The 25,377-nt window shown below is 42.1% G+C and overlaps 6 protein-coding genes and 1 long non-coding RNA gene across 7 annotated transcripts in view; 4 read left to right on the forward strand and 3 right to left on the reverse strand.

Annotated features, from left to right (window-relative positions):
- Positions 1-2,609, reverse strand: part of kif23 (kinesin family member 23) — a 36,291-nt gene extending 33,682 nt beyond the window's left edge. The window contains exons 1-7 of the mRNA XM_072385135.1: positions 2,526-2,609; positions 2,215-2,281; positions 1,952-2,080; positions 1,215-1,320; positions 877-1,013; positions 670-782; positions 70-240 (exon numbers count right to left, since the gene is read on the reverse strand). Of these exons, the coding sequence (XP_072241236.1) occupies positions 70-240; positions 670-782; positions 877-1,013; positions 1,215-1,320; positions 1,952-2,080; positions 2,215-2,281; positions 2,526-2,539 (737 nt within the window). The 5' untranslated portion in view covers positions 2,540-2,609. The remainder of the gene's footprint in view (positions 1-69; positions 241-669; positions 783-876; positions 1,014-1,214; positions 1,321-1,951; positions 2,081-2,214; positions 2,282-2,525) is intronic.
- Positions 2,610-3,499: 890 nt separating this feature from the next.
- On the forward strand, positions 3,500-9,959 carry ddb2 (damage-specific DNA binding protein 2). Its single transcript, XM_072385934.1, has 11 exons — positions 3,500-3,599; positions 3,692-3,832; positions 3,933-4,042; positions 5,656-5,847; positions 6,317-6,483; positions 6,918-7,017; positions 8,212-8,389; positions 8,574-8,719; positions 9,120-9,275; positions 9,356-9,401; positions 9,510-9,959. The coding sequence occupies exons 2-11, from the start codon at positions 3,700-3,702 to the stop codon at positions 9,758-9,760; spliced, it is 1,479 nt and encodes a 492-aa protein (XP_072242035.1). The 5' UTR covers positions 3,500-3,599; positions 3,692-3,699; the 3' UTR covers positions 9,761-9,959.
- On the reverse strand, positions 9,933-10,922 carry LOC140307168 (protein FAM180A). The gene is made up of 3 exons (XM_072385935.1): positions 10,780-10,922; positions 10,505-10,578; positions 9,933-10,412 (listed from the first exon to the last, which is right to left on the reverse strand). Exons 1-3 carry the CDS (start codon positions 10,844-10,846, stop codon positions 10,065-10,067), a joined length of 489 nt encoding a protein of 162 aa, XP_072242036.1. The 5' UTR covers positions 10,847-10,922; the 3' UTR covers positions 9,933-10,064.
- A 976-nt stretch (positions 10,923-11,898) lies between these two features.
- kbtbd4 (kelch repeat and BTB (POZ) domain containing 4) lies at positions 11,899-15,560 on the forward strand. The gene is made up of 5 exons (XM_072385937.1): positions 11,899-11,972; positions 12,650-13,125; positions 13,209-13,350; positions 13,616-13,722; positions 14,174-15,560. The coding sequence occupies exons 2-5, from the start codon at positions 12,664-12,666 to the stop codon at positions 15,032-15,034; spliced, it is 1,572 nt and encodes a 523-aa protein (XP_072242038.1). The 5' UTR covers positions 11,899-11,972; positions 12,650-12,663; the 3' UTR covers positions 15,035-15,560.
- On the reverse strand, positions 15,215-22,309 carry LOC140307178 (uncharacterized). The gene is made up of 3 exons (XR_011915799.1): positions 22,214-22,309; positions 21,779-21,840; positions 15,215-15,273 (listed from the first exon to the last, which is right to left on the reverse strand). It is a non-coding gene; the product is annotated as an uncharacterized lncRNA (long non-coding RNA).
- rapsn (receptor-associated protein of the synapse, 43kD) lies at positions 15,796-22,161 on the forward strand. The gene is made up of 8 exons (XM_072385939.1): positions 15,796-16,928; positions 17,569-17,907; positions 18,457-18,615; positions 19,208-19,306; positions 19,425-19,547; positions 19,637-19,690; positions 19,781-19,980; positions 20,179-22,161. Exons 1-8 carry the CDS (start codon positions 16,704-16,706, stop codon positions 20,249-20,251), a joined length of 1,272 nt encoding a protein of 423 aa, XP_072242040.1. The 5' UTR covers positions 15,796-16,703; the 3' UTR covers positions 20,252-22,161.
- LOC140307171 (zinc-binding protein A33-like) lies at positions 22,251-25,342 on the forward strand. The gene is made up of 6 exons (XM_072385938.1): positions 22,251-22,711; positions 22,873-22,968; positions 23,161-23,391; positions 24,470-24,492; positions 24,570-24,688; positions 24,764-25,342. The coding sequence occupies exons 1-6, from the start codon at positions 22,319-22,321 to the stop codon at positions 25,312-25,314; spliced, it is 1,413 nt and encodes a 470-aa protein (XP_072242039.1). The 5' UTR covers positions 22,251-22,318; the 3' UTR covers positions 25,315-25,342.
- Positions 25,343-25,377: the final 35 nt, after the last annotated feature.

The following is a 25,377-nucleotide window of genomic DNA, read 5'->3' on the forward strand; positions in this document are numbered from 1 at the left end:
AAAGCATTCATTTCACGCACATACAAACATCCGAAATATGCTACTGTCACTACATTTGTTGAAACTCACTTTGGCTTGATTGCATCTTCTTGGGTTTCCTCCAAGAGATCATAGATGTAGTTGTTGTAGATTTCTATGTAGGAGACAAAAATACTGTAGCTGCTGTCCTCATCCACGCCATCTGCTTTATAGGCCTCCTCTGGCGCAATCATGTCAGCAATTTCAGGATCAATCTTTTGCCTGAAAGTGGAAAATGACACATTATACGTGTACCACTTACTCTGCTGCAGAGCATGGACTGAGATTTGGTGTTTCCATGGAGCACCGGGAAACGTTATCGCTCTTCACACTGTGCAATGAGCTATAAAACTGAATCTGTATAATACCAAGCATGTCAGATTACTTGAACCGCAGTGTTACCACATAAATAAAAAGAATAATAAAAAAAAAACTAAAGTGGGGCAGAAGCATATAATCAGAATTGTGACCCATTCTCAAGCGTTGAAACTGCATCTCTAAAACCGGCTCGTTTGTTGACATAAGCCATTTAAGCAGAAACCCTAAACTTGTTCCAATCTGGGGTTTGCTCCAAGTTTCTTTCACGCTCATTAATGACTTGCAGTTCAGAGAGCACACGACTGAAGGTTCTACAGTTGAAAGCGTCTGTACCTGGAAGAGGGCGTCTTAGGAACACAGACGCTGTTTTCTCGCTTTTGGCGCTCCAACAAAGCATCGACTTCACACTGAACCTCCATACCATTTTTATCATCCGTCTTAAATACCTAAGCAAACAGATGGAAGTGGACAAACATTTATTTCACAAATAAAATATTAAATGATATAGGTTGATAACATTCTGACGCTCTACTCTCTTACATATCTTTTGGCCTGGTATGGACCAATGCTGTTGAATATCATGTCCAAAGAGCGCGGAAGAAGCCCACCCTGACCTGGACAGCCAGTCATGGTAAATGTCTTTCCACTTCCTGTCACTCCATAGGTAAACAGCAGACCTGCAACAAAGAGTAATTCAACTGCTAACACTGAACTCAGAACCAAACTGGTTCTGGTGTCTGAGCTTGTTATAATGCACCAACACTCAGTGGGACAATATCCTGCACAATTACTTCTATCCAGAAGTCAAGTGACTGTGGTTTCAATATTAAAGGTTAAAGTAATCGCGGCTGATTTCTGGAATTGGTCTGAGCTCTTACCGTTTTTTCCGTGGATGAGGTCGTCGACAAGCGGTTTGGCCACATGCTCAAAGAGCTCAATCTGAGATACAGAAACTCCAAACACTTTTTTAAAGGAGTACTGTGTCTGAGAATGCAAACAGATTAACATACATCAGAAATGCAAGCTGTACTGTGCGAAAATAAAACTGATGGGTTTTTTTTCTTTTAACATAATAATGTTAAGTAACATAATAGTAACATAATAGCTCTGAAACGGTCTAGTTTTGTATGTAAATATAACTTTTCCAGCCTTTTGTAAAACTGATAGTTAAACAACATCAAACTTTACAACCTTCCAGGTGGATGCACCTAGAATGCTTCCATGTAGTGTCAAACATCACCATAGTCTCAAAGAATGCCAAAAGAATAAGCCATTATTATTACTGCCAATTCATCTACCTGAAATACTAGATTGATTAGATATCCCATGTGGTCCAATACATCTTATACCCTCCAGTAGAGCAAGGGTACAACAGTTATATCCTAATGTCGTACGTAACGTTGAATAACCCATACAAGTAACAAGTTTGGGGAGCATATTCAGCCACAGATCAAACTTATTTAACAAGAAATACTTACAGAAACAAAATGATGTGTGGCATTGACTCTGAATAACCTATAAACCTATGAGGACTGAAAGTTTTCCAGTGCACCTGTTAAACTCTCATCGGAGCTAATTTAATCCAGAATTCCCCCTGGTTTAATAGATTTATTACCTCCTTGTATTCACCATTGCGGTTCATCTTGAAGCCCTCAGGAAAGTGCAGCTGGATGGTGGTGCTGCTGATCACCTCAATGCAGCACTCCTCATCCTCCACACCCAGGGGCCGCACACGGCAGTAAACCTGAGTATCGGAATAAGTGAAACTCCACTTTTGTACTTTACTCTGGTGATACCTCAGAGCACAAAGTAAACATTTCGTTGCGTTTACCAAGTTAACCAAGTCGCCCTACTTCTTTTTCAACCTGTGATACTCACCCCAACCGGATCTTTCTGACTGTTTGGAGGCTTTCTTGGAGGCGGCCTTCGGGGAGTTTTACATTTCCTGAAGAACAAAAGAAATATCACATGTCCATCCGTAGTTAGCGATGGTTATTTAGAACAGCCGGCGGCGATGACTGGTTTAAAACAAAAGCATGTGGCCATTAGCCCCCAGTTAGCATTAAGGCTAAGCTACTTAAACTGTCTATAAAACTGTCGTAAACTCGTAACTCAGCATTTAGCCACAACACAATACATGTAGGTAACATACGCTGAAACCAAAGGTAAAAACAAATATCGCCACTTACGCTTGTTTGTTCATGGTAGCGAGCAGCCAGTGTTGGTTTCACCGATTCTGTTGATCTAATTTTGAATCTTCCCTCCGCCTCAAATTACAGGACTTTTTCAAAACCAGAGCTGGAAGCAGCCAATAAGAGCTCACATCAATGAGCACGTGTTTCCGCCCTCACTTCCGAGACTTTTATGGCAACAACGAGAGTAAAATGCGAAATATGTCGAGGTCATCAGATAAACTGATAAAAGTAAACATTGATATAGCGGCTAGAACCATATCAGAAACTAAGCAATCAAAAGTAAACAGCAACGGGGGGAATTTATTAGTTTTCTCAATGACAATGTTTGTTTTAGATAATGACAGATGGGCTGTTGTTGGAGTTTATGTTAGTATGATGTTGTTAGATTCTAGTTTATACAGTGTTTAAGAGAAAGTAATTGAAATTATTTGGTTTACTTCACATTAGATAGTTTCTTTCTTTAACTGATAGTGTATTTCAGATAGAGCCTTGACAAGTTCAGGTGGTAAAGACAATAATACTCACAGGCCTTAGAGAATATTGAGCTGCACTATTATAAGCACAGACAGTACGACATATAATGTTTATTAAACCAGTGAAAATCTCTTGCGTTAGAGCCCCCAATTAATATGAGAAATACACTGTCTTAGTTTTATGGAAAAGCGTCAAATAAATACACATCATTCTTATCATTTGTCAGCACAATTGATCTACTTACCTTTATTCCCATTCATTGTTTTCATTTATTTACTGCATTTACATTTGACAAAAGCCAAAGACCAGGTTGTAAAAAAAACCTTCCTTGTAGAGATTTCCTTATAAATAAAATCTTAAATGATATGACGTCACTTTGTACCCCCCCCCCCCCCAACACACACACACCGTTTATTCAGGTTTGTTTATTTATTTATACTAGATAAAACAGTGCCACCTACCGCCCACCACCTGTAACACACCCAAGTTACAAAACATGCATTTTCAGCCATTACTGTCACGTGTGCTGCTGCGTGTTTGTGTACAGTGAAGTGCCTGATGTTGAATTGCAGCATTTAACGGTGACCGTCGCAGGTAAGCATCAGGAATGACCCTTATTAATGCAGACAGACATGTCAATGGTTGAGTCAAATCATTGGCGTTATGTTGTTTTGTTGTTTTAACAGAAAAAAAAATGAAAAGTAAGCTCGCGAAGTCAGAGGCAAATGGATCAAAGAGTAAAGTCAAGAAACGAGCTGCGGACGACTCTGGTCCAACTCTGTCCAAAAAACTGCGTGACAGAAAAGACGGTGAAACATCCAAATCAGGTGTGCACTACTGATGATAAAGCAGTTTTAATGTGTGGACACTGTGCGTGAGATGTTTTCGTCATGACACTTGAATGGGTTTGCGTTTCCTGCGTGTCAGGTCCTCCTCTCAACCCTGCAGGACTCCAGAGGAAGAATGGCCATAAGAGCATCCTGCACTATATATACAGAAGCACTCTGGGCCAAAGTCTGCACTCTCAGATGAGACAGGTAAGACTAAATGTGGGAGAAGTACTGCCGGTCTCTGTTAAGCACTTTTCTTATTCTGGTCATGATGAGTACATTTCTAAGGTAAAATTGGTTCCTGATTTGCTGAGTGGTAATTTGAGCACGCGCATCTCCTCATGTTCAAACTTGCAACATGCCAAGGAAGTTCAGGTCCTCTCTCATATAAAAAAGAGAGCAGGACCTGTTTTCAGGCTTCTGCAGTATACTTGTTGATAGTTTTATGTGTTCAATGGAACTGTTTTCTGAAATATGAAAACTATATTTTCTTACTTAATTTGGGTTCCCATCATGTGGTTCAGAAATGACTGCAACTGTCCTGTGACTTATTCTCATAATTAAACCGTAATTAGTCTATCATTTTTCCCAGGCAGCATTTTAGATGTCTTTGTGAATGATGACCAGTAATTTATCACCCTGCATACCCATTAATTAGGCTCTGCAGTTTATATTCTAATAGTATAGACCAGGACAGTTTGAACAGAAATACGGATACTAATTACTGAATTGATATTGAAATGGAGTTCCAGAAAGGGAGCAATGAGTCAGGTTACACCTGGTCCTGAGCTTATCCTTGAAGGCTTGTTTGAAAAAAAAAAACTGGATTACCGCAAGGTAGCTCAAATATAACAAAAAAAAGACAACAAATAATCAATAAAGAATTTCTTGTCAACCAGAAAAGCTGCACTTTGATAACAGCGTTTTGAAACTTTTGGAGGGAAGTTAGTCTCTCACCTCTGCCAGTTTCCAAATTTCTGATTGGTCAAACAGTCCCTGTCTCCTCATGTTTAACTTCCACCATAGCTTATACAGTCAGCTGTTTTTAAGTTGTAATAAGGAAACAGTCGTTATTGTTTGTCGGCAAAACTATCAGACGTGGTTAATCATGGCCAGTTCAATAAGGTGGAAAAAGCAGCACACACACAGCGTGAGCTGCCATGGTCGAGAAAGCTGGAGAAAGACTGAGGAGAGAGCAGCATGAGAGCAAAGCATGAGTCAGAGAGATGAAAGGTTTCTGTTCTCACTTCCTCCGCTCACATCTCTTCTGGGAAGGACTAAGATGCCAGGGCAGAAGTCGAGGAGAGGAATTAAAGATGTCTAATTTAAGAATGGGGTTGAGGGGACTGTCATCAAAACAGTACCACAGAATGCCCTCACAGAGATGCTAACCAACAGCAAACAACTATTGAGTGACAGTAAGCGATACAGAATGAATTAGTGGGTCCACAGAATGACAAAGATACAGAAGCATGACAGAAAGAGACGGGGTCAGATGAATAGACCTTAGAAAGGCACACATATACCAGGCTGATATCACCTCTCGGATCATGTTCTGCCGCAGACTCAGATGTTGGCAGCAGTCCCTGACCTCACGTTTCCTGACATAAGGCTCCTCAGAGTTCCACACTGTTTAGGGTACAGGTTTCTATCTCCAATCATTCGGTAACAATCCAGGTAGGTATGATACGAGCGGGAATGATAGACATGTTTAGGCATGACAGCTGTTAGTCTTCAGCACACGATATGGCTTCAATAGAGCCCTCTGAAGGTATATTTCCAGTGGAAGTTGCTGAATTCTTGCGTGCTGTCTCTTCCAGTGTCTCCAGGAGCCTTTTGTCCGCTCGCTGTCGTCTTATCATTTCCACGGTGCCAGCAGCCCCTTCGACCGCAGAATCACCTGTGTGGAGTGGCATCCCACTCATCCCACCACTCTTGCTGCAGCCTCCAAAGGTGGAGACATTTTTCTGTTGGACTTTGAGAAGCCCACAAAGAAGAGTTTTGTGCAAGGGGTGAGTACCTGGTACATGTATAACTCACAGCATGAGGTGGTCAGGAATTAGCTGGACGTCCAGCTGGACTGGATTAGATTTTTTGGGGGGCTGCAGCTGATTTCAGAGCCGGGCACCTTAGTTGTGCTTGACGACACACTGTTATTGATTTTCTGCTTAGATGGGAGCTGGAGACTCAGTTACAGGCATGAAGTTTAACCAGTTAAATCCCACTCAGCTGTTCACCTCATCTATGGGAGGTACGACAGCGCTTCGAGATTTCAGTGGGACAACCCTAACAGTGTTTGCCAACACAGACACCCTGAAGTAAGACTCGGAGCCCTTTCTTCCTAAGGGTTTAAGCTTTTAGGCCTGTTCAGTCTAGCATCAGTCTTCTTGTCAGGTGGCCCGTCCTAGTTGAACTATTTGCATGACCTTGAGTGCTCATAGTGACACTGTGATAGGCTTGCATTTGTATTTATGTGTACAGAACGGAGCAGGGGACTTTATTGGAGGGATGAAGTTTTGCCCCACGGACTTCTCCAGAGTGTATGTGGCCTCTGGCGAAGGCACACTCACCATGCAGAGCTTTGAGGGCCGCACACCCACTCTTCTGTCCAGAACACAAGACTGTGGCCACGATCACCACAATGTTTGGTGAGAAAACTGAAAGAAGACTGATGCTCGACAACTAACTTTTCTTTTCTTTTTTCTTCTTCCACTTACCTCTTAATCTCTATAGACAGTTTTGCCTTTATTTTCTCGATCTTAGAACAATCTTTTGACATGTCCTAAGAATTGAGTGTCTGTTTTTTTTTTCTTTGTATGTCATTTGTGAAAGATGTGAGCAGCACAAACCACATTTAGTCCAGTTCCGTTCTGTTGAATATCAGAGGCTATTATCTGAGCTCAGGTAGATCAAAGCCAGGCTGTTTTCTGTCTGTAGACATGTACTTTATACCATGTAATAATCATGTTATTTAGACATAGACCTTTGAATAGTAAAAGTTAGATAACCATTCTTGGTCATTTTTTTTCTATATCATAATTATGTGTTGCCATTAAACTGACTGGTGTGTTATCTTTCACAGTTTTTGGTACTGCTGTGTTGACGTGTCTGTGAGCCGACAGATGCTCGTCACCGGAGACAATATGGGACAACTCGTACTTCTGGGTTTGCAAGGCCAGAAGGTGGATCATTTAAGTGCAAAGAGTGAAATTGATTGTTTGCTTTGTGTTGTCTTTGATCAGTTTAGATGTCTTTGTGAATGATGACCAAGTATTTGGACACAGACAACAATTCCTTAAATCTGGCTCTTCACACCACAACAGTGCATTTTAACTGAGCACTTTCAATTTTAGTTCAACAAATAGCTTTTTGATATAATCCGTCCATCTTCGCAGGCTCAAAATGAATTGGTCATTATACTGATATGCAGTTTCATGGCCTGTTTGTTCCCTCATTATTTCAGAGATAAAAGATAAGAGATTTAAAAGATGAAAGATCCACAGTTGATTCCAATGGTTTAGTTTGCATTTGAGTTCTCAAAATGCAGTCCAAAGAGGTTCTGCTGATCAGATGAAACTGACCTATCAGAGAGGTATTAGTAACTGTAAGTGTGGCGAAATCGCCCAGTTCTGTTCATGTTTGAAGAAAAAAAAAAGCACATCATGGTGGATGCAGAATTCTGTTCTTGCTAAAGAAAACTACATCTAACCAAGCTCTCATCGAGCTAGGCAAGGTGTAGTCTGCGATCAAGAGTGATCAAAGATCAAAGTGTTGATACAGAGAGTTTAACCTCAACATGAGAACCACTAGTAACGCTTAAGAACAGCACAAACTGTGCTAGAAAACATCTTACAAAACAACACAAAAAAGGAAAAGGAAAAAAAAAGGCCCGTCTGGTCCTCTCTAAAGAATTTAGTTTTAGGTACAAATATATCTGGAGAGATGAAACACTTCACAATGTGAGGGAAAGGAGGGGCCCAGGATCCAAACCATTTCCCATTATTGATCAAACACGGTGGAGGCAGTGTGACGGCAGAGGCCTGTATGGCTGCCAGTGGAACTGTGTCACTGGTGTTTATTGATCGCTGAAGTGTGCAACACTGTGCTCCACACATTTTGAAAATAGTTCTTATGATTACACCAACTTCTCCAAACACTTTGGAGGCCGTGGCTGGACTGTGAATGTATGGCTGTGAAACCTGAACACCAGAAAGCCTGTATTTCAGTCACACTCCGTGATTGCTTCATTTAAAGTCCACTGTGGTGATGTGGAAAAAAAAAAGGCACAATTGTGAAAACATATATATCTTGGCAAACGTATAATTGGACTACCAGAAGAAGAATTTAAATTGGTTTTGTTCTGCGCAATGTTTCAGATTTTCAGCGACAAGTTGCACAAAGCCAAAGTGACCCATGCTGAGTTTAACCCCCGATGCGACTGGTTGCTGGCGACGGCCTCGGTGGACCACACGGTGAAGCTTTGGGACCTGAGGAACATCAAAGACAGGAAAAGTTTCCTCTATGACATGCCTCATGAGAAAGCCGTCAACTCGGGTAAGAAAAAAACGCTGAGCTTTTTGAATTGTTTAGAGATCTATGGAGAACTTGTCCTAACTCTTATTGCACATCACTGATCAATGTACTCATAGTTTGTTGAGCAATAGTTTTTGATAATACTTTTCAAGTGATGTGGGTGATGTCCTTGTCCATTTTTTTTTTTACTCTACATTCCTCGCAGCTTGTTTCAACCCACTGGACTGCTCTAAGTTGCTCACCACCGATCAGCATGACCAGATCCGCATCTACTCATCCTCTGACTGGTCGAAGCCTCAACATATCATCCAGCATCCACACAGACAGTTTCAGCACCTCACACCCATCAAGGTTTGTTTCCTCTCTACGAGAGTAAATGTCCTCCCGTAAGTCCTGGAGAAATGTCACCTTGATGAGGACATAGAATCAAAGCAAATACACAAGCGACATGAAAACCTGACATTCTAGCGCATACATGTTCACTGTTAAAGGGTTTAATGAAAGGCCATCAGGTTCACAGAATACAACACTTAGATTAAATGAGCAGCATATAGGTAGGTAGGATGTTCCCTCCAATGAGGCACAGACAGGATTGTTGCTTGACACGATGAAACCGTGCTTTTTATCTTTTCTTTCTTTTTTTTTTTTGCCTTTTTACGCAAATCTCCATGTTTTTAAGACTGAAAACTCTGGAAAAATCAAGGTTTGAGACTATGTGACAACAGACTACTGTCTGAACTGTCCTGTGTAGGCTACGTGGCATCCCACGTACGACCTGATTGTGGCCGGGCGATACCCTGATGACCGCATCTGCTCCAGCGATAGGAGGACCATTGACATCTTTGACGCCAACACTGCAGAGCTCGTGTTTCAGCTCTACGATTCCACAGCCTCGGGGATCAAATCTGTGAGTGTCATTTATGTGAACACAACTGTGTTAAAACAGCAAAACTGTATTTATTGAGGCAAAGAATTCTGTTTTCATAGATCAACAAATTCAGTCCGATGGGTAACGTGATTGCTTCTGGCATGGGTGAGTTCACCGGAAGCACATTATCTATAGATGCGTTCATTTAACTCGACTCAAAGCAGCTCTTTGAGAGAAAAGTCTCGCTAAAAGCTGCGTTGCGCTCACTCCCAGGTGTAACGCTGCTGGTCTGGGACCACGATGAGACGTTGATCGGCGGCCTGCACCAAACACCCGAGGAAACCTCAACTTCAGCGGATGGTTTAAGGGGGCAGCGGAGGAGTCGGCAGCGCTCAAACAGGGACCGGAGGGGCCCGGCTGCGGATGCAAAACTCAAGAAAAAACTAGCTTCTCTGGAAGAAACTGAGACCAAAACCAAGACTGGCTGTACAAAACAAAAACAAGCACAGACGAAGAAGAAGTGAACTGCAACAACTGGAGTCTTAAGAAAAGAAAATCTTTGTATATTTCACTGTTAACGTTTGTATTTCTAACTTCAGGGATTGTTTGCATGTTTGAAAAGTGTTTTAGTTTTTTCTTGTATGAACCAGTTGAAAACTGGGATGCTGCGTACATTCTTTCAGCTGTTTTTCTACTGTACAACAATAAATAGATTAATTCATACATGATTACTCTCTTAGCAAATCTGTAACTACATACATATTTATTTATGAATGCCAAAACAGGAAGAATTGATGCAGCTGACTACTTGCACACGCTTTCATTTTACTAAGCATAGTTGAAGAGAAAACTTCCACGTAGCTCGTAGACCGTGATGTTTGCCAGCTGGAGGAGCACCCTGCCCCAGGCCTCCCGCTCCTCTTTGCTTTTCTGAGCCATTGCCTGGTGAGCAGAGTAAGCCATGCTCAGGACAAGATTCTCAAACTGGACCTGAGTCAGGGGGGTCCTCTGACGTTCCTCCAGTGTGCTCGCCATGAGCGCCATGGAGCTCAGACTTTTTGGAATGCCATCATTGATCTGAGACAAGAACTCCTGCCCTTTCCTCATCGATGCCATCTCCTCGTCCAGCAGAAGGACATTGTTATCCTGGTCTATCACCACACCACGCAGCAAAAACTGCATACAAGAGAGGAAAACAAGTATCTGTTTGTTTGAAGGGAAACAAGGTAATATCTGTAGATTTAAATCAGCTGAAGTGCAATAAATACCTCAAACATCAGGTTAGCATCAGAGAGAGATGAGCCAGTTGTTTTAGGAGTTGGACGTGTGCCTCCAGCGACATCTGAAGAAGAAAAATACTTTTAACTGCTAAAAATGTGAAATGTGTCACCACAGATAAATTATCTGAGCCTTTCTGCCGTTTAAATGACCACCTATTTTGCTATGTGCAAAGCAGACAGCACATGTCGTTTCATAATGTGACAACACAAAAAGGACATCTGTTTTAATCACAGCCCTGTTAGCAAATCCTGTTTTTACTCACCCTGCAGCACTTGATCAAACCAAAGCCACAACATGATCTGAAGGCAGATTTTAAGATGCAACTTCATTTTTCTCTTGATTCGTATCCTCAGATATCACACATTGCTCACCATCACTCTGTCTAATAGACTTTCGTGAATTCGAAGCAGAGAAACGTGGACCGAATGCCACACATTTTTTCAGATTGGAAAAAGGGTCTAAAAGCCAGATGGCTTTGATGCAGAGCAGGAAAGCTGTTCAGCCAGCAGGACTCACACAGGCAATCAATTTCTCCTTTTGTTAAACCAAGTTAAAGCACTGAATGCAACAAGAGCCCACAGAGGAAGGCAAAATATAAATCAGTGAGTTAACTACAGCACAGTTTTTTTTTTATCCTTCATAAATTGAAGAGATTTTGCATGAAGATTCAGGAGTTCATTTCTTTCACTTGAAGTTTAGCCTTTAAGTATTTGTAACTATGGATAAAATTATTTAAATGAATCAATGCAAAATTCCAGATGTCGTTTAAAATTACTTTCTGCATTGCACAATTTCTGTAGGTGAGGTCAACTTTGTTTTGGTTTAAAATCGAATCTGCATTATCTGCAAATCATTTAAACTTTGAATTGAAGGGAAATTAGCAACAATCTTTTGATGTTGGAAAGATGTTCACAATAATTTGTGAATCACAAGAATTACTTGACAGAAGTATGTGCACAACTCTGCTGAATCAGCTCTCCTTTTAACAACATTCATAAAAACACTAAATCTGCAGAGCCTATTTTCTTAGATTTTTAGATTCATAATGCACCCAATACTTTCAGTGGGTCACAGGCATGGAATGCTGTTTTGTATTACAATGCCATGCCATTGAAATACAAGCAGAATGTTGTTTGGCATTATCTTGCTGGAATCAATAAGACTTTCCTTAAAAATAAACAAATATAAAAAAAATTATAATTATATATACATATTTTGTATTCAAGCTAAATACAACTAATTAATCTTATACTAACAAATTTAGCCCCTTAATATGCCCCGTAAATACCAATTTGGTGACTCATATGAGGACGGAGTTGAAGTGCAGTAACAAAACTCAGCCACATAGGGGCAGTAAATAGTTAGTCATGGTTTAGCAGCTACCCACGAAAAAACTTTATTTACTTCCGGCGAACAGTTCTGCTGCTTCTGAATGTTAAAGTATAAGGGATAAAGGTAACCACACCTACTTGCTCATCTCTTAACTGTTTTTTTTTAAACTCTCATTATAAAAGACCTAGTTATATCAATCTGCACGGCATTAGGCTGAATTTGCTCAGGAGGGAACGGCGGGCAGCTAGCTGCTGTGGCTGCTAACGTTAGCTAATCATAACAACATAGCTAGCGTCTGTAGCCACTCAACAACACTCATTTGAATGATTGTTTGCAGTATTTCTGTTGTCATGCGTCAAATGGGATATCATACAGCATGAAGTCCCAGTGTTAAAAAGCATCCTCATCCATTAACTCACCTAACATTAACTGCAGTTTCAGTCGGTAATTTAATAGCAGTATAAGTCATGTTTGAGGTAGCAGCTTTTCTGTTCTGTGTTATTTAAACTTATTTATCAGCGGATAACCAAGATCCTGTCTCCATTAACCAGTCGTATTCCAATAGATTGTACACTAAAGCTCTATTTGTTTTGTTCATCTTTACAGCGTACAACAAATTATAATGTTTATGGTTGACACTGATTGCAGAATGCACCCTTAACGATAAACGAAAAGTGGAATATTGTTTCCTCAATGAAGACGGGTTTTATTTCAGAATTGTTACTTCGCTTTTTGCAATATGTACCTAAAAAAAAGCGCCTTAGTGCAAAATTGCATTTTTTTTTTTTTGCTTTCAACAGGGGTAGCAGCAAAGATGGAGTCCAGAGAGGAGAGTGGCCTCAGTGTCGGGGGCTCTGTGGGAGAGGATAACTACTTCCTGGGATACACATTCACAGACCGCTCTCATTCAAGCCGCGTGGTGAAAAGCATCATGGACCTGTGCCTGGAAGATGGCCTGTTTGCTGATGTCTCCATCACTGTGGACGGCAAAGAGTTTCAGCTACATCGGTTAGTGCTCTCAGCACAGAGTAGTTTCTTTCGCTCAATGTTCACCTCCAACCTCAAAGAATCCCATAACCGCTCTATTGAGCTTAAAGATGTGAGCGCCACAGTGTTTCAGCTGCTGATAGACTACATCTACCATGGCACAATTAAGCTGAGGGTGGAGGAGCTGCAGGACACCTATGAGATGGCAGACATGTACCAGTTGACTGCTCTGTTTGAGGAATGCTCTCGCTTCCTCTCCCGGACAGTGGAGGTCAAGAACTGCTTACAGGTGATTTCTTGCTGTTCATAGATGTAACAATCCGCTGCAGTTTAGTGATGATTATGTTGACTGAGTATTTCTTTTTTGTTCAGGTGATGTGGCTCGCAGACAGACACAGTGACCAGGAGCTCTATACAGCAGCCAAGCACTGTGCTAAAATCCACCTGGCTCAACTGCATCAGACCGAGGAATTTCTCAATCTGCCCCTCTGTCTTCTCCTGGACATCATCAAAGGTATAACAGCTTTGTGTACTCTATAATTTAACAAATTTAATGTACATTTTCCATATATTACTCTTTGCATTTGAGATAATTATTGCTCTAGTGTGGTTGTATAGGTTGGGTTTTTTATAAATCTACAATTTCTTGACAGTTCTTTGTCACTTTCTGTGACATGCAAGAGTCTTGAAAAGTTGTTCACATGCCTTCACATGCTCTTTTTAAACAATCAAAACGCATTTTCTGAATTAATTTCAAAAGGCACCGTGTCTCTTTTCAGATGGCGTTCCAAGTTCCCAGAATCCAACGGTGGCCATAGAGTCGTGGATAAACAACAACAAGGTTGAGAGAGAGGAGTTTTCTTGCATTCTCCAGGAGAATCTTAAGGTAGTACTGCTTCTTACAGACAAGAGGACGTTATGTTTGGTGTCAACAGACATGTTGTTGTTTCAGAGCCAATACTGACTATTAGTTATCAAGCTGACCAGTAGCCTCGATACATTTGCTGTTAACATAAAAACTGTGGTGTGAAACTTTAGACAAACACAAAACTTTAATCACATGTTGCATATATGCAATAAAAAGAGGATTATTTAAACGTGTGCCTTTTCAAAGAAATTGTGATGGGAGCTTCTAGCTGCACCAGAACCTAAGCAGTGTATTTAAGAAATAATACATTTGATTTGGAATCTGTGAGATAAATTAAGAAAAATAATAATTTATTCTGATATTAGCTGAAAATTGTTGCCGTAACAGGCTTGTAACTGGTCAAACCCCAGTGTGCTCTTTACATTCTTGTTGAAATGAATTGCCGCTGATGTCTCTGTTTTGTCTTCAGGAAATTGGTGAGACTGTCCACATTTACCTGATCGGTAAAGAGGAGACGAGGACTCACTCCCTTGCCGTGTCGCTGCACTGTGACGAGGACGATGCGATCAGCGTGAGCGGGCAGAACAGTTTATGTCATCAGATCACAGCGGCCTGTAAACACGGCGGTGACCTGTACGTGGTGGGAGGGTCTATACCCCGCCGCATGTGGAAATGCAACATGCACACTATGGACTGGGAGCGCTGTGCACCACTGCCCAGAGACCGCCTCCACCACACCATGGTGTCCGTCTCCTCTGAGGACGCCATCTACTCGCTAGGAGGTAAGACGCTGCAGGACACGCTTTCGAACGCCGTCATCTACTACACGGTGAAGGACAACAGGTGGACAGAGACCAGCCAGCTGGACACTGCCGTGTCTGGAGCTGCGGGCGTTAACCTGGGAGGGACCATCTACCTGCTCGGAGGGGAGGAGAATGACATGGACTTTTTCACTAAGCCGTCCCGTCTCATTCAGTGCTTTGACACTTCCTCCCAAAAGTGCCAGATCAAGCCCTACATGCTGCCGTTTGCGGGCTGCATGCATGCTGCCGTCCACATGGATGTGATCTTTATTGTAGCAGAAGGAGATTCCCTGGTGTGCTACAACCCTCTGCTGGAAAGCTTCACACGCCTCCGCTTCCCGGAGGTGTGGAGCTGCATCCCATCACTGTGGAAGGTGGCCAGCTGTAATGGCTGCATATACGTCTTCAGAGACAAATGTAAGAAAGGTGACGCTAATACGTTAAAATTTAACCCGGCCACATCTGTGGTCTCGGTTATCCGAGGTATAAAAATCCTCCTCACGAACTGGCAGTTTGTCTTGGCTTAAGTTGCCCTCTGGATGTCGACGCTGTGGTCCACACACTTTCCTGAGTGAATCGGGAAACGTTTTTGGACAACTAACCGTGTCTTCACTCGTCAGACATCCTGTGTGGAGATCTGTTCTAAATGTACTCATTCAGCAGTCTAACTCATTCCATCTCATTTATGATATTTCAGCCACACTTGCTTCTGTCCTGTAGTTCGTCTTTGTGGATCCCTTTGTGCAGAAGTAAATTTGTGGTGATGCTGTGAACAGTGATCTGTTATTTCCCGTGCACTGCTCATATATTCGCATGCATGAACAGCTACACAACAAACCCTTTCGGTATTTTGTGATTATCATGCTGATGTAGGCCGAATATACTCAGATTTGAACTGTTTTGTCTGTGAGCATAAACATAACAGAAGATGTTTTTAAAACTTTTAAATTTTTCACGATGTTGTGTCTTGAGATTATTTTTCTTTTTGTACACTGTACTTTTAACTTGAACTGTTATGAGAAACGTTAAATACATCGCTGTAGCTCCACGCTGTCACTTGTTTTATTTTTCATCTTCAGCCTTTGACAGTTTCACAAACCGCTGTGAGACTGTGTTTGTGTTTATTTCCAGAAATGTAGCATCTTTATTTGTTTCAGGTAAGCAGCGATGCATCTGAAATTAGTGCTCTGTGCTGCTGTTTAGCTGCTGAAAACGTATTTAAGTAATGCTCGCCACTGAACCTACGACAGAGAGGCCGAACCTTGATCTCATTGATGTGCTGCAGGAGGCTGTGCAGCTGAAACCTAAGCTCAGGAACATGTCAGACTTTGTGAACTATTCTAAGCATCAGTTGCTGACGCTGAGATGAGGGGTGGGGGTTTCTGGGTGCTCATATGTGTCTCCATAAGGACTCCCATTAGGAACTTACAGCCACCACGAGCACCGTCTGATATGCGGTTTCCATAATGTTGGAAGTACAGCTGCGTTTAATCCCTTCATCTAAGTTTCACAGCCTCACATTTGAGACTCCGGTTAGCTTCTTTTGAAGGCGTTTGTTTTTAAAGCTCCATAACTTTTATGATGTAAAAGGTTTTAGTCCAGTGTTGGTCGTGAGTAAAGTTTCGTGTGAAGGAAGATTGCGAAGAGCTGTAGTGACCTTGGGACTGTTTGGTGAGGGCAGAACATAATTCCTGAAGGGACACATGGTCTAGAGTGACAAGGCCATCTGCTGTAGCGCCTGCAGGAGGAGGTTGGAGGGGGTTGGAAACAGGGGTGCTGAGAATTCCTTTCGCTAGGGTGTGGAGGGAGTAGATATTCTGGTCTATCACTGCTAGCGCTCAGCTGGGATATGTGTTTTCTTTTCTGTTTTTTAAAGGGAAATCCAAGGGAGAATTTTTGAGCTCTTGATGGTGAGACAGTATCACTGTATGGTTGAACAGGGATGATATTTTCTTTGCCCTTTAGCTCTCCCTATAGCATTTGGTGAAAATGGTGGTTGTGTGTCGCCGCTCTGCTTCGATGGATCTAGTTTCTTCTCCGTCTCAGCACAGCCGGAGCTGATAGAGTGGGAACTCTTAGGCCTTCTGGCACCGACCTCTCAGAGGATCATCTTCAAGGGATCTTCTTCGGAGTTGTACCGTGCATGGCAAGGATCTACTTTCTTGCTGCCTCGCTGAAACTGCATGTCCTAAACGAATGAATATTTTTATGAGGCGCCTTGCACCAGAGATGGGCCAGGACCAAACCAAGCAGCAGATCGAGAAGGGCCTGAAGTTGTATCAGTCCAATCAAACGGACAAAGCTCTGCATGTGTGGACAAAAGTTCTGGAAAAAACCTCAGATCCTGGAGGGAAGTTTCGGGTGCTGGGGTGCCTGATCACAGCTCACTCAGAAATGGGAAAGTACAAAGATATGCTCAAGGTAAGCCTCCAAAATGACAATATGCTACACGGTTAACTAAGTAACATCAAATCATTTTGTACTGTACATTTTGTACGTATTTCCATTAAAGGAATACGTTTGTGAAAGTCTGTGGTTCGTCTTCATAACTGTTATTCTCTCATTCAGGCAAATCATTCGCTATAAAATGTGTGTATTTTTTTTATGAATGTGTACTGTATCTCGTGTTATGCAATCAACAGTAGGTGTGTGTACGTGCCTGCAAATCCAGTCAGCGTGTGTAACTGAATATCATGTATGTCATCACATCTGCTCGCGACTGGTACAGCTCCTGCTGTAGTGGCATTTTTACATTTCCACAATGTCCCAGCGATCGTTGAATGAAAAGAGGTCAAGGGTTACCATCTTCCATTTGCAGCGAGCTTGAGAAGCACGGGTTAATCTGTGGCTTCCACGCGATGCAGTGTAAATAAGTGTGCTGCAACCTAAGAATCAGTGTGAGGTGTCATGTTGACACAATCCTTCCATACTCATCACGAACACTGTTTTAATGAGACTGTTTCTCTCTTTTTTTTGTGGCACATATTCCACATTCCTCTATCCATCCGATCTGCAACGTGTCTGCTGCTTTTATCCTTGCATTCACTTCGTTTCTCTGCAGTACGCCCTCGATCAGATCGACACAGCCAGAGAAATGGAGGACCCAGACTACCTGACTGAGGGCTACCTAAACTTGGCACGCAGCAATGAGAAGCTGTGCGACTTCCAGAAGACGGTCTCTTACTGCAAGACCTGCTTGAATATGCAGGGTACCACCGTAAGCCTGCAGCTCAATGGCCAGGTATGTCTCAGCATGGGCAACGCCTACCTGGGCCTCAGTGTTTTCCAGAAAGCGTTGGCGAGCTACGAGAAGGCCCTGCGTTACGCACACAACAACGACGACAAGATGCTGGAGTGCAGAGTCTGCTGCAGCCTGGGAAACATCTATGTTCAGCTGAAGGTAAACATGCTGCTGATCCGCAGATCGGCAGATGTGCTGACTGCAAATATTTCATCTCAACCTTTGTTTAGCATCGTTTGTCTTTAGAATATGAACTGCGCATGTCAACAATGTACAATCACCTTTGTGTGTTTACAGACTATGATGACAATCTAGAGCATTTGAGTGCAAACGTAATCTACTGTAAGGTTGTGTAGCTCTGGGTACGACGGGTGGAGCGAGTAGCCTGGCTGGTGGGGGGGGGGGGGTTTGTGTTGTAACCTTGACGTAGAGGATTTGTAAATGTAATCCCCCTCTGCTTCCCAGAGAGGATTGCTTTCAGAGGCATTGTGATGAAGTGGCGTTTCAATGTTGCTTGCTTCAAAGTGATACAGGGACACAAAAGTCGCAAAGTGCTCTCGTTTTTAGCCCATTTTTACCTTCGTTCTCATAGGAAGATGATGACAAACCCAAAATATAGATGTCAGTACTATGTGAAGACAGTATGCTGCCATTTGTTGGAAAGAACAGCCCACTCAGTTTTTTTTCCTTGTTCACATCTGCCAATAGGACTATGAGAAAGCCTTGTTCTTCCCCTGCAAAGCAGCCGAGCTCGTCAATGACTACGGCAAAAGTTGGAGCCTCAAGTATCGAGCCATGAGCCAGTACCACATGTCTGTGGCCTACAGGAAGCTGGAGCGCCTGCCTGACGCCATGGAGTGCTGCGAGGTTGTTTTTGTTTCGTCTTACTCTCCTCAGAGACAAACTTAACCGATGAATCTCACAGTTTTGGTCAAGTCTTTGGCTGCTCCGATGCAGGCTCTGCAGATACAGTAGATGTTCTGCTGCCGACAGGTGCAAGCGCCAGTTGTTGTGTTGCACAAAGCCTAAGACCTCGACAAAAATATGCTCACAGAGGCGCTGGTTTAAAGTGATAATGAAGAGGGCGGCTTAAGTCCTCACCCTGTTCTAATTATGTACCGAGGGTGAAAAATAACTTGATGTCATTGCCTTGGAGTGTAAAAGTATAGTAACAGGAGAGCAGGGTGTATTTCAGATTTATTACATTTGCCAAACGCATTTAGCCAAACAGATTACACTTCCCCTCATATTCAGAATACCAGAGCACGAGAGGAGTTTGAGAGGTTACGACTCGCATTCCCCACTGCTTCTCACTTTGAATATTTCCTGGTTTGGAAAATGCAAAATTGAAATGGCAGAACTCATGTGCATCGTTGTAGTTTCAGTGGACACAGCCAGTGGTGTAGATTTAGAGCGTGCAGGACTCTCCTCTGACTTCTTCTGTCTTGTTCTCTAACAGGAATCTATGAAGATTGCTTTGCAGCATGGTGACCGGCCTCTTCAGGCGCTGTGCTTACTGAACTTTGCAGACATTCACCGCTGCAGGCATGACGTTGATGTAAGGTTGCAGTATAGCAATCGTCCCTATTTCTAATCTGTCTTCCAAAGACTAGCTGTTGATGTTACAACAAGCTATTTTCCTTTAAAACATTTTAAACTTCTCTCCTTCCATTTAGAAAGCATTCCCTCGTTATGAGTCTGCGCTGGGTATTATGACTGAGATAGGAAACCGCCTTGGACAATCACATGTCTATCTGGGAGTTGCAAAGTCTTGGCTTCAGCAGAAGGAATTCGACAAGGTCCAAACAATACGAAAAAAATCTCAATTAGTAGTTTTATCAGATCAGTCGTTTGTGGTAATCATAACGGGCATCTGTTTACTCCTCAGGCTCTTGATTCTTTACAGCGGGCACAGGAACTGGCGGATGGAATGGGAAACAAGGTACTGACTAATCGAGGGCCCGGCAAACCGTCTTTGGAGTTCTCTATTTGTCTGTTTGTCATGCTGATGGTCTTTTTTCCTGCATGTAAGCTGTGCACATTGAAGGTTCACTGCCTGAGTGAAGGGATCTACCGAAGCCGTGAGCAGCAGGAGGAGCTCAGGGAGCAGGTGGTGAAGTTCCTGCAGTGTGTCGAGGAGCTGGAGCTCTACTGCGGCATGTGTGGAGAGTCCATCGGGGACAGAGACCAAAAGCTGCAGGCATTACCCTGTTCCCATATTTTCCATCTGAAGTAGGTTTTTATTCCAAGAACAACCCTTACCTGCTATTACTGCTACATTGCAATTAGGAAATGGCACAAATTGACTATGATTTTCTTCACCCATAACGAATGTGGATGTAACAGCTGTGGTGTAAACCCAGTCCACAGCATCGATGACTGTACTGGGATACTGAGATATGGTGCTTTCATTTGAACCCTTGTTTCCAGGTGTCTGCAGACAAACGGGACAAAGGGTTGTCCGAAGTGTTTCAAGTCCTCCGTGAAACCTGGATTTGTCTGATTGCAAGACTGCTTTTTGTGCGTCGGATCCACAGAAACGGCACGAAGCGTCACAGGCTCCTGACTGATCTGAGAGAAACAGGCGGCCTCGGGATGCACTGAAGACGTTTAAGGAGCAACAATTCACTGCTCTGCACAGACCGTGTCGAGGTGAACCCAGAGTGCCCGAGAGTGCAGCTCTCAGTGGACTCGGATCATTTAGACATCGGTCTGACATGTCACAGACTGTATTATTAACAGTGTTAAATTTCAAGATAAACTGAAGAGCCCACACCGTCTCCGACGACCGGCCATTCGCTGCGGCATTTCCGTAGGATATGGACTGTCAAGCACGACATTTACAGCTCAGTGTACTGGACATTTTACGTGTTAGAACTGTTTTGTAAAAATGAAGCGATAGCTCAGCACTCCTGGTCCCTTTTCTTTTTCTGCTACATCCCATTCTTCACTCAACAGTTGAGCCCTGTCTGAATTCAGCTGATACATATTTATTGTTGTATTCATGTACATACTATTCTCGTGTTCATTTCTTTTAAAAGTTTGATTTATTTGAGATGTTTTGTAAAAACCTAAAACTAAACTAAAATCTCTTAACCATTCAAAAACTAGTATGTCTTTACAGAGCAGGTACATGCAGCTTTTTGTTGTTTTTGTTGTTGTTTTTTTTCCTTATTCACAGACTAAGGAGCAGGATCAACACACATTGTGTTCATAGAAATTCCTTTTCTTGTCGTTTCTGGGAATGTTTTCCTCTTAACTCTGATATTAACACAAATGTTGTTGAATTCAAGAATAAATATTGTCGGGAAGGAAACCACTGACCAATCACACAGTTACACAGCTTTTTAGGGGGCGATGCATGCGTACGGTATGCTTTAATGATGAGTATTGGTGTTGCTTTTTCAGGGTGATTTTTATTTATTTTTGAGGAGGGAAGCTCAAAACAAACTTGAGCTGTTGTTTCAGTGAGTTGCTGCATGTTTTATTTACAATGCCAGTTAACAATATACAATTAGATCTATTTATCAAACCAGGCAATGGCCCATTTATTTATTTATTTATTTATTTCAAAGTTGTTTATCATGGTATTTCTTAATAGTCGGCGAGTTTTACCATTGATATTCCGTATAAATTATTTAGTTTGAACTTTATTGAGATTTGGAAGGGAAAGGTGACGTTAATCAAATTTTTTTAAATTATATTTTACTTGGAAGGTTTCGCCCCAATTTTACTATATTTGTTTTGGAGATTGTGCTTCTACTTTGTTAAACTAGTCTGACATCGTTGGCGTTGTTTAATTACAGTGGGAACGGGATACATATACTTTCTGCTGCGCTGACTATAGCAGATGTAAATAATATTAACCTTTTTTCTTTATTTTTTTCCTCGAGTACACACGATACTGTAGCTTTCAGACGAGCTTTTGCCTCTCTCTCCAAATGAAATCTGAGAACAGCATGAGAAAGCGACACAGTTACATTTACTGCACGAGCACTTATACTTGTGATTTTCAGCAACTTGGCCTCACCTCTGATCCTTCTTGTTCGAGGTCTCTGCATCCAAAATAATGAAGATTCGCTGTGTGTTTACCTGCATAGACATAGATGTTATTTACAGTTGGTTCTCGGCTCTAGGGTATGAAGAATTGTACTGAGCGCATCTTTAACAGTTGAACTACCTCTGTTTTTTTTTGTTTTCTCCAAGTTTTGACAATAATTGTAGTAATACCACAACATTTAAATACCTGTAGATTTGTTATGTTTTTCTAGTCATGATTTGATCTAGAGTCCGACTCAAATGCATTGTTAATTTATTTATGCATTTAGTCGGACCACATTACTGTCTCATTTCATAATGGAGAATAAAGTTCACCAAAAGTGAAAGTGTTTCTGTTTTGTTCAAGTATGAATGACGTGCATCCACTTGGATATTTCACCCGCCCAACTAGTTGTTCAACATTTACCAGAATCAGGTGAGTGTTCTGGGTTGTACCTCCCATTGTCACCACTCTATATGAACCAAAAGGAAGTTCTCCCACAGCGTTACACTGCAGGAACTCTTCAACCTGATGGCGACAACGAATCCCACCTCTGAGGAGGACTTACTTTGTCCTCGATGCTCTGAGATTTATTGCGTTCCTGTTCTTTTGAAATGTGGCCACAACATTTGCAGGGACTGTTTACACAAATTCTGGGAATGGAAAGGATGTCGAGAATGCCCCGTGTGTGGGACAGAGTCTGCCACTTGGAGGCCTCCCATCGATTTGCAGCTAAAAATAGCGGCAGATGCATATCAAGCACAAATGATTGGCAGGGATAAAGACATTTGTGCTCTTCACAATGAGAAGCTGAAGATCTTCTGTAAAAACGACGAAGAGGCCATCTGTGTTGTCTGCCAAGTATCCAAACAGCACAAAGTGCACAGCTGCTGCCCAGTGGAGGAGGCAGCCGGAGAGAAAAAGGTACGGTACAAATAGAAGTCAGAAAAAGAATAATACAGGAATGGAGTGTTTTCACCACAACATAAGAATTGAAGGAATTTTAAAATGGCTCAGACTAAAGATTACATTACATTGCTCTTTAAAAAGTCAATCAACATTTAAAAGTATGATTTTTCTTTCAGACTGAAATTTCAGCCATGCTGGAGTCCTTGATAAAGCAGCTCAATATACTGAACAAGACAAAGCAGCAATGGGAGGACACAAAATCCTACATACAGGTAATATGTTCTGACTCTTTCTCGTCCATCTACTTGGGCCAAAATCTCACTATTCGTGGCGTTTCAATATCGAGACTTAATGTGACATCTAAAGTTTTCTTCAGGTCCAGATGGAAAAAGTGCCTCCTCATGCAACACATGCATTTTTTTTTTCTTTGCTCCACTGAATTACCAACTTCCTCATCATTACAGACCCAAAGCTCTCAGTGTGAGACAGCCATAAAAGAGGAGTTTCAGAAGCTTCACCGGTTCCTCTGGGGGGAGGAAAACACCAGACTGAAGGCGCTAAAACAGGAAGAAAGCACCAAGCTCCAGGTCATGAGTAAGAAGATTGAAAATATAAAAGAGCAGATCAACTCTCTCTCCTTCACCATCAGCGACACCAAGGCAGCCCTCAGAGCCAATGAGTTGCCATTTTTACAGGTACACTTGCAATCAGTATCCGCAGTTTAACCTCTTTGCTATAAAGCTACAGTTATATTTCTGGTGACATTTGCATTTCACTCGCCATTTCTTGCTGACATCAAAACACCGTCTGACAAACATAAAAACAGCCTAGACCTCACAAGTTTTTAACTACGACAAAGGTTGCCACTCGACTCAAAACTAGCAAAAAAACGCTTTTGGGTATTCTGAACAACTCCTCTGCTGAAGAACTCGTCTTAAAAGAAATAAAAGGTCTCTGAAGAACGGCAGCACCTCTTCAGAAATGAAAGAAACACTCCAATGCCAGTTTGAGTCTGTGGAAGGTCATGGGATACGTTCCTATTCTGGAGCCAGTGTTCTCAATATAGCACAACTAAACTGTTAAAACTTAATTCTACTCATAAGAAAAAAAACTTTTTTTTAATCCTCATTTAATCCTTCTGTATTGTTATATATTCACATTTTAAAAACACACCACTCTTGCTCTTGATCAGTTCTTTTGTGATTTTTAATAAAAGTGGTTTTACTAAGTTGGTTTTACACTCCGATCTGCTTAAAAAAAAGAACAAAAAAAGTGGTCTGCTTGAGGCTTGCCAAAGAAAGAGTTAAAGTCAATCATTCCATACTCATACCTTTGCAGTGACTGTTCACTCTGCCTGGAACTGCGGCAGATCAAGTCCTGCTAGTCTGATACGAGTGACTAAGCCTTTTTAGGATGAATAAACCACCAGCAAAACTCATTTCAGCCACTGGAAGGCACAATAAGTCAATGACAGACTTGATTTTACAGTAAAAAAAAAAAAAATCAATATCAACAATGTAGTGTTCTGTTGAACCAAAGTTTTTTTTTTTTATATATATAAAATGGTATGCATTTATTTGATAAATCATCCTAATTAACAGGAGTAGTTCATTTTTTAAATGCAGCGACAGTAACCAGATTGGAACGGATCCTAAACAGTGCTGTGCACACTGAAACTTTGACTTGATGATTGAGCTTCAGTGTCAGAACATAATCAGTCATAACGGATGCAAAATGTCACTAATGAAATGTATTTGTTCTTTCAAACTGAAGAACTACAAGCAGACAAAGAAAAGGTACGTACGACCTGTTATTTGTTCAAATCAGCACTGTTTCCATACGACTGTGTTGTGATGATTTCGACACATTTCAGGATTAAATGCAACGTTCGAGAGCCAGAGTGCGTCAGAGATATTCTGATAAACTCTGCAAAGCACCTGGGGTTACTGAAGTTTGGAATTTGGAAGAACATGGTTAACACTATTGCCTATGGTGAGTGAGCAGACAGCTGCCTGCAAATTTCTTCTAAAATGTGGATTATGTTCAACTGAACTCTGTTTTTTCCAGCTCCCGTGGTTTTCGATCCGAACACGGCCCAGTCCAACTTAAAGTTCTCCCACGAGCTGACCTGTGTGCAGTACAGCTCTCAGCAGCCCTTACCTGACAACCCTGAACGCTGCACCAGCAATGTGTGTGTGCTGGGAACTACGGGCTTTAAGTCTGGAAAGCACAGCTGGACGGTAGAGGTGGGCCAGGGGAAAGATTGGTACATCGGAGTGGCTCGAGAGTCCATCCAGAGAAAAAGCCCCGTCTTCTTCAACCCCGCAGAGGGTTTCTGGGTGATTGGCCTGCGCAATGGAAACTCGCTCTGGGCTCAGACCTCGCCTTCTACCAATCTCACAATGAAGCAGAATCTTGACAGGATTACCGTAGAGCTGGACTACGAGAAGGGAAAGGTGGTCTTCATCAACGCTGAAAATTCAACAGTGATATACACCTTCAAAGACAGATTCACCGAGAGGATTTTCCCCTACTTCTCCCCCGGAGTGTATAAGGACTGGAAAAACTCTAGTCCGCTAACTATCTGCCCTCAGACCATAACAGTGGATATAGAATAGAGTGGTGAAGCAGACGCAGTGCTCTGAGGAGGTGTGTGCTGCAACCATGGTGGCCCACAGAAA

The sequence above is a fragment of the Leuresthes tenuis genome, unplaced genomic scaffold (genome assembly GCF_036924035.1).
Source record: "Leuresthes tenuis unplaced genomic scaffold, fLeuTen1.0.hap1 SCAF_5, whole genome shotgun sequence".
NCBI classification, from domain to species: Eukaryota; Metazoa; Chordata; class Actinopteri; order Atheriniformes; family Atherinopsidae; genus Leuresthes; species Leuresthes tenuis.

What these genes read in the sequence shown, in the direction of transcription:
- ddb2 (XM_072385934.1), top strand. Translation starts at nt 3,700, where the DNA reads ATGAAAAGTAAGCTCGCGAAGTCAGAGGCAAATGGATCAAAGAGTAAA. An exon ending in AGAAGAGTTTTGTGCAAGGG is followed by an intron (nt 5,848 to 6,316) that starts GTGAGTACCTGG and finishes TTATGTGTACAG; the next exon opens with AACGGAGCAGGGGACTTTAT. An exon ending in TGGGTTTGCAAGGCCAGAAG is followed by an intron (nt 7,018 to 8,211) that starts GTGGATCATTTA and finishes GCAATGTTTCAG; the next exon opens with ATTTTCAGCGACAAGTTGCA.
- LOC140307168 (XM_072385935.1), bottom strand. Translation starts at nt 10,846, where the DNA reads ATGAAGTTGCATCTTAAAATCTGCCTTCAGATCATGTTGTGGCTTTGG. An exon ending in GTTTGATCAAGTGCTGCAGG is followed by an intron (nt 10,579 to 10,779) that starts GTGAGTAAAAAC and finishes TTTCTTCTTCAG; the next exon opens with ATGTCGCTGGAGGCACACGT. An exon ending in ATGCTAACCTGATGTTTGAG is followed by an intron (nt 10,413 to 10,504) that starts GTATTTATTGCA and finishes TCTTGTATGCAG; the next exon opens with TTTTTGCTGCGTGGTGTGGT.
- LOC140307171 (XM_072385938.1), top strand. Translation starts at nt 22,319, where the DNA reads ATGGCGACAACGAATCCCACCTCTGAGGAGGACTTACTTTGTCCTCGA. An exon ending in AGGCAGCCGGAGAGAAAAAG is followed by an intron (nt 22,712 to 22,872) that starts GTACGGTACAAA and finishes TTTTTCTTTCAG; the next exon opens with ACTGAAATTTCAGCCATGCT. An exon ending in TACAAGCAGACAAAGAAAAG is followed by an intron (nt 24,493 to 24,569) that starts GTACGTACGACC and finishes GACACATTTCAG; the next exon opens with GATTAAATGCAACGTTCGAG.
- kbtbd4 (XM_072385937.1), top strand. Translation starts at nt 12,664, where the DNA reads ATGGAGTCCAGAGAGGAGAGTGGCCTCAGTGTCGGGGGCTCTGTGGGA. An exon ending in AGGTCAAGAACTGCTTACAG is followed by an intron (nt 13,126 to 13,208) that starts GTGATTTCTTGC and finishes TTTTTTGTTCAG; the next exon opens with GTGATGTGGCTCGCAGACAG. An exon ending in TTCTCCAGGAGAATCTTAAG is followed by an intron (nt 13,723 to 14,173) that starts GTAGTACTGCTT and finishes TTTTGTCTTCAG; the next exon opens with GAAATTGGTGAGACTGTCCA.
- rapsn (XM_072385939.1), top strand. Translation starts at nt 16,704, where the DNA reads ATGAATATTTTTATGAGGCGCCTTGCACCAGAGATGGGCCAGGACCAA. An exon ending in AGCAGAAGGAATTCGACAAG is followed by an intron (nt 19,548 to 19,636) that starts GTCCAAACAATA and finishes TTTACTCCTCAG; the next exon opens with GCTCTTGATTCTTTACAGCG. An exon ending in CGGATGGAATGGGAAACAAG is followed by an intron (nt 19,691 to 19,780) that starts GTACTGACTAAT and finishes CCTGCATGTAAG; the next exon opens with CTGTGCACATTGAAGGTTCA.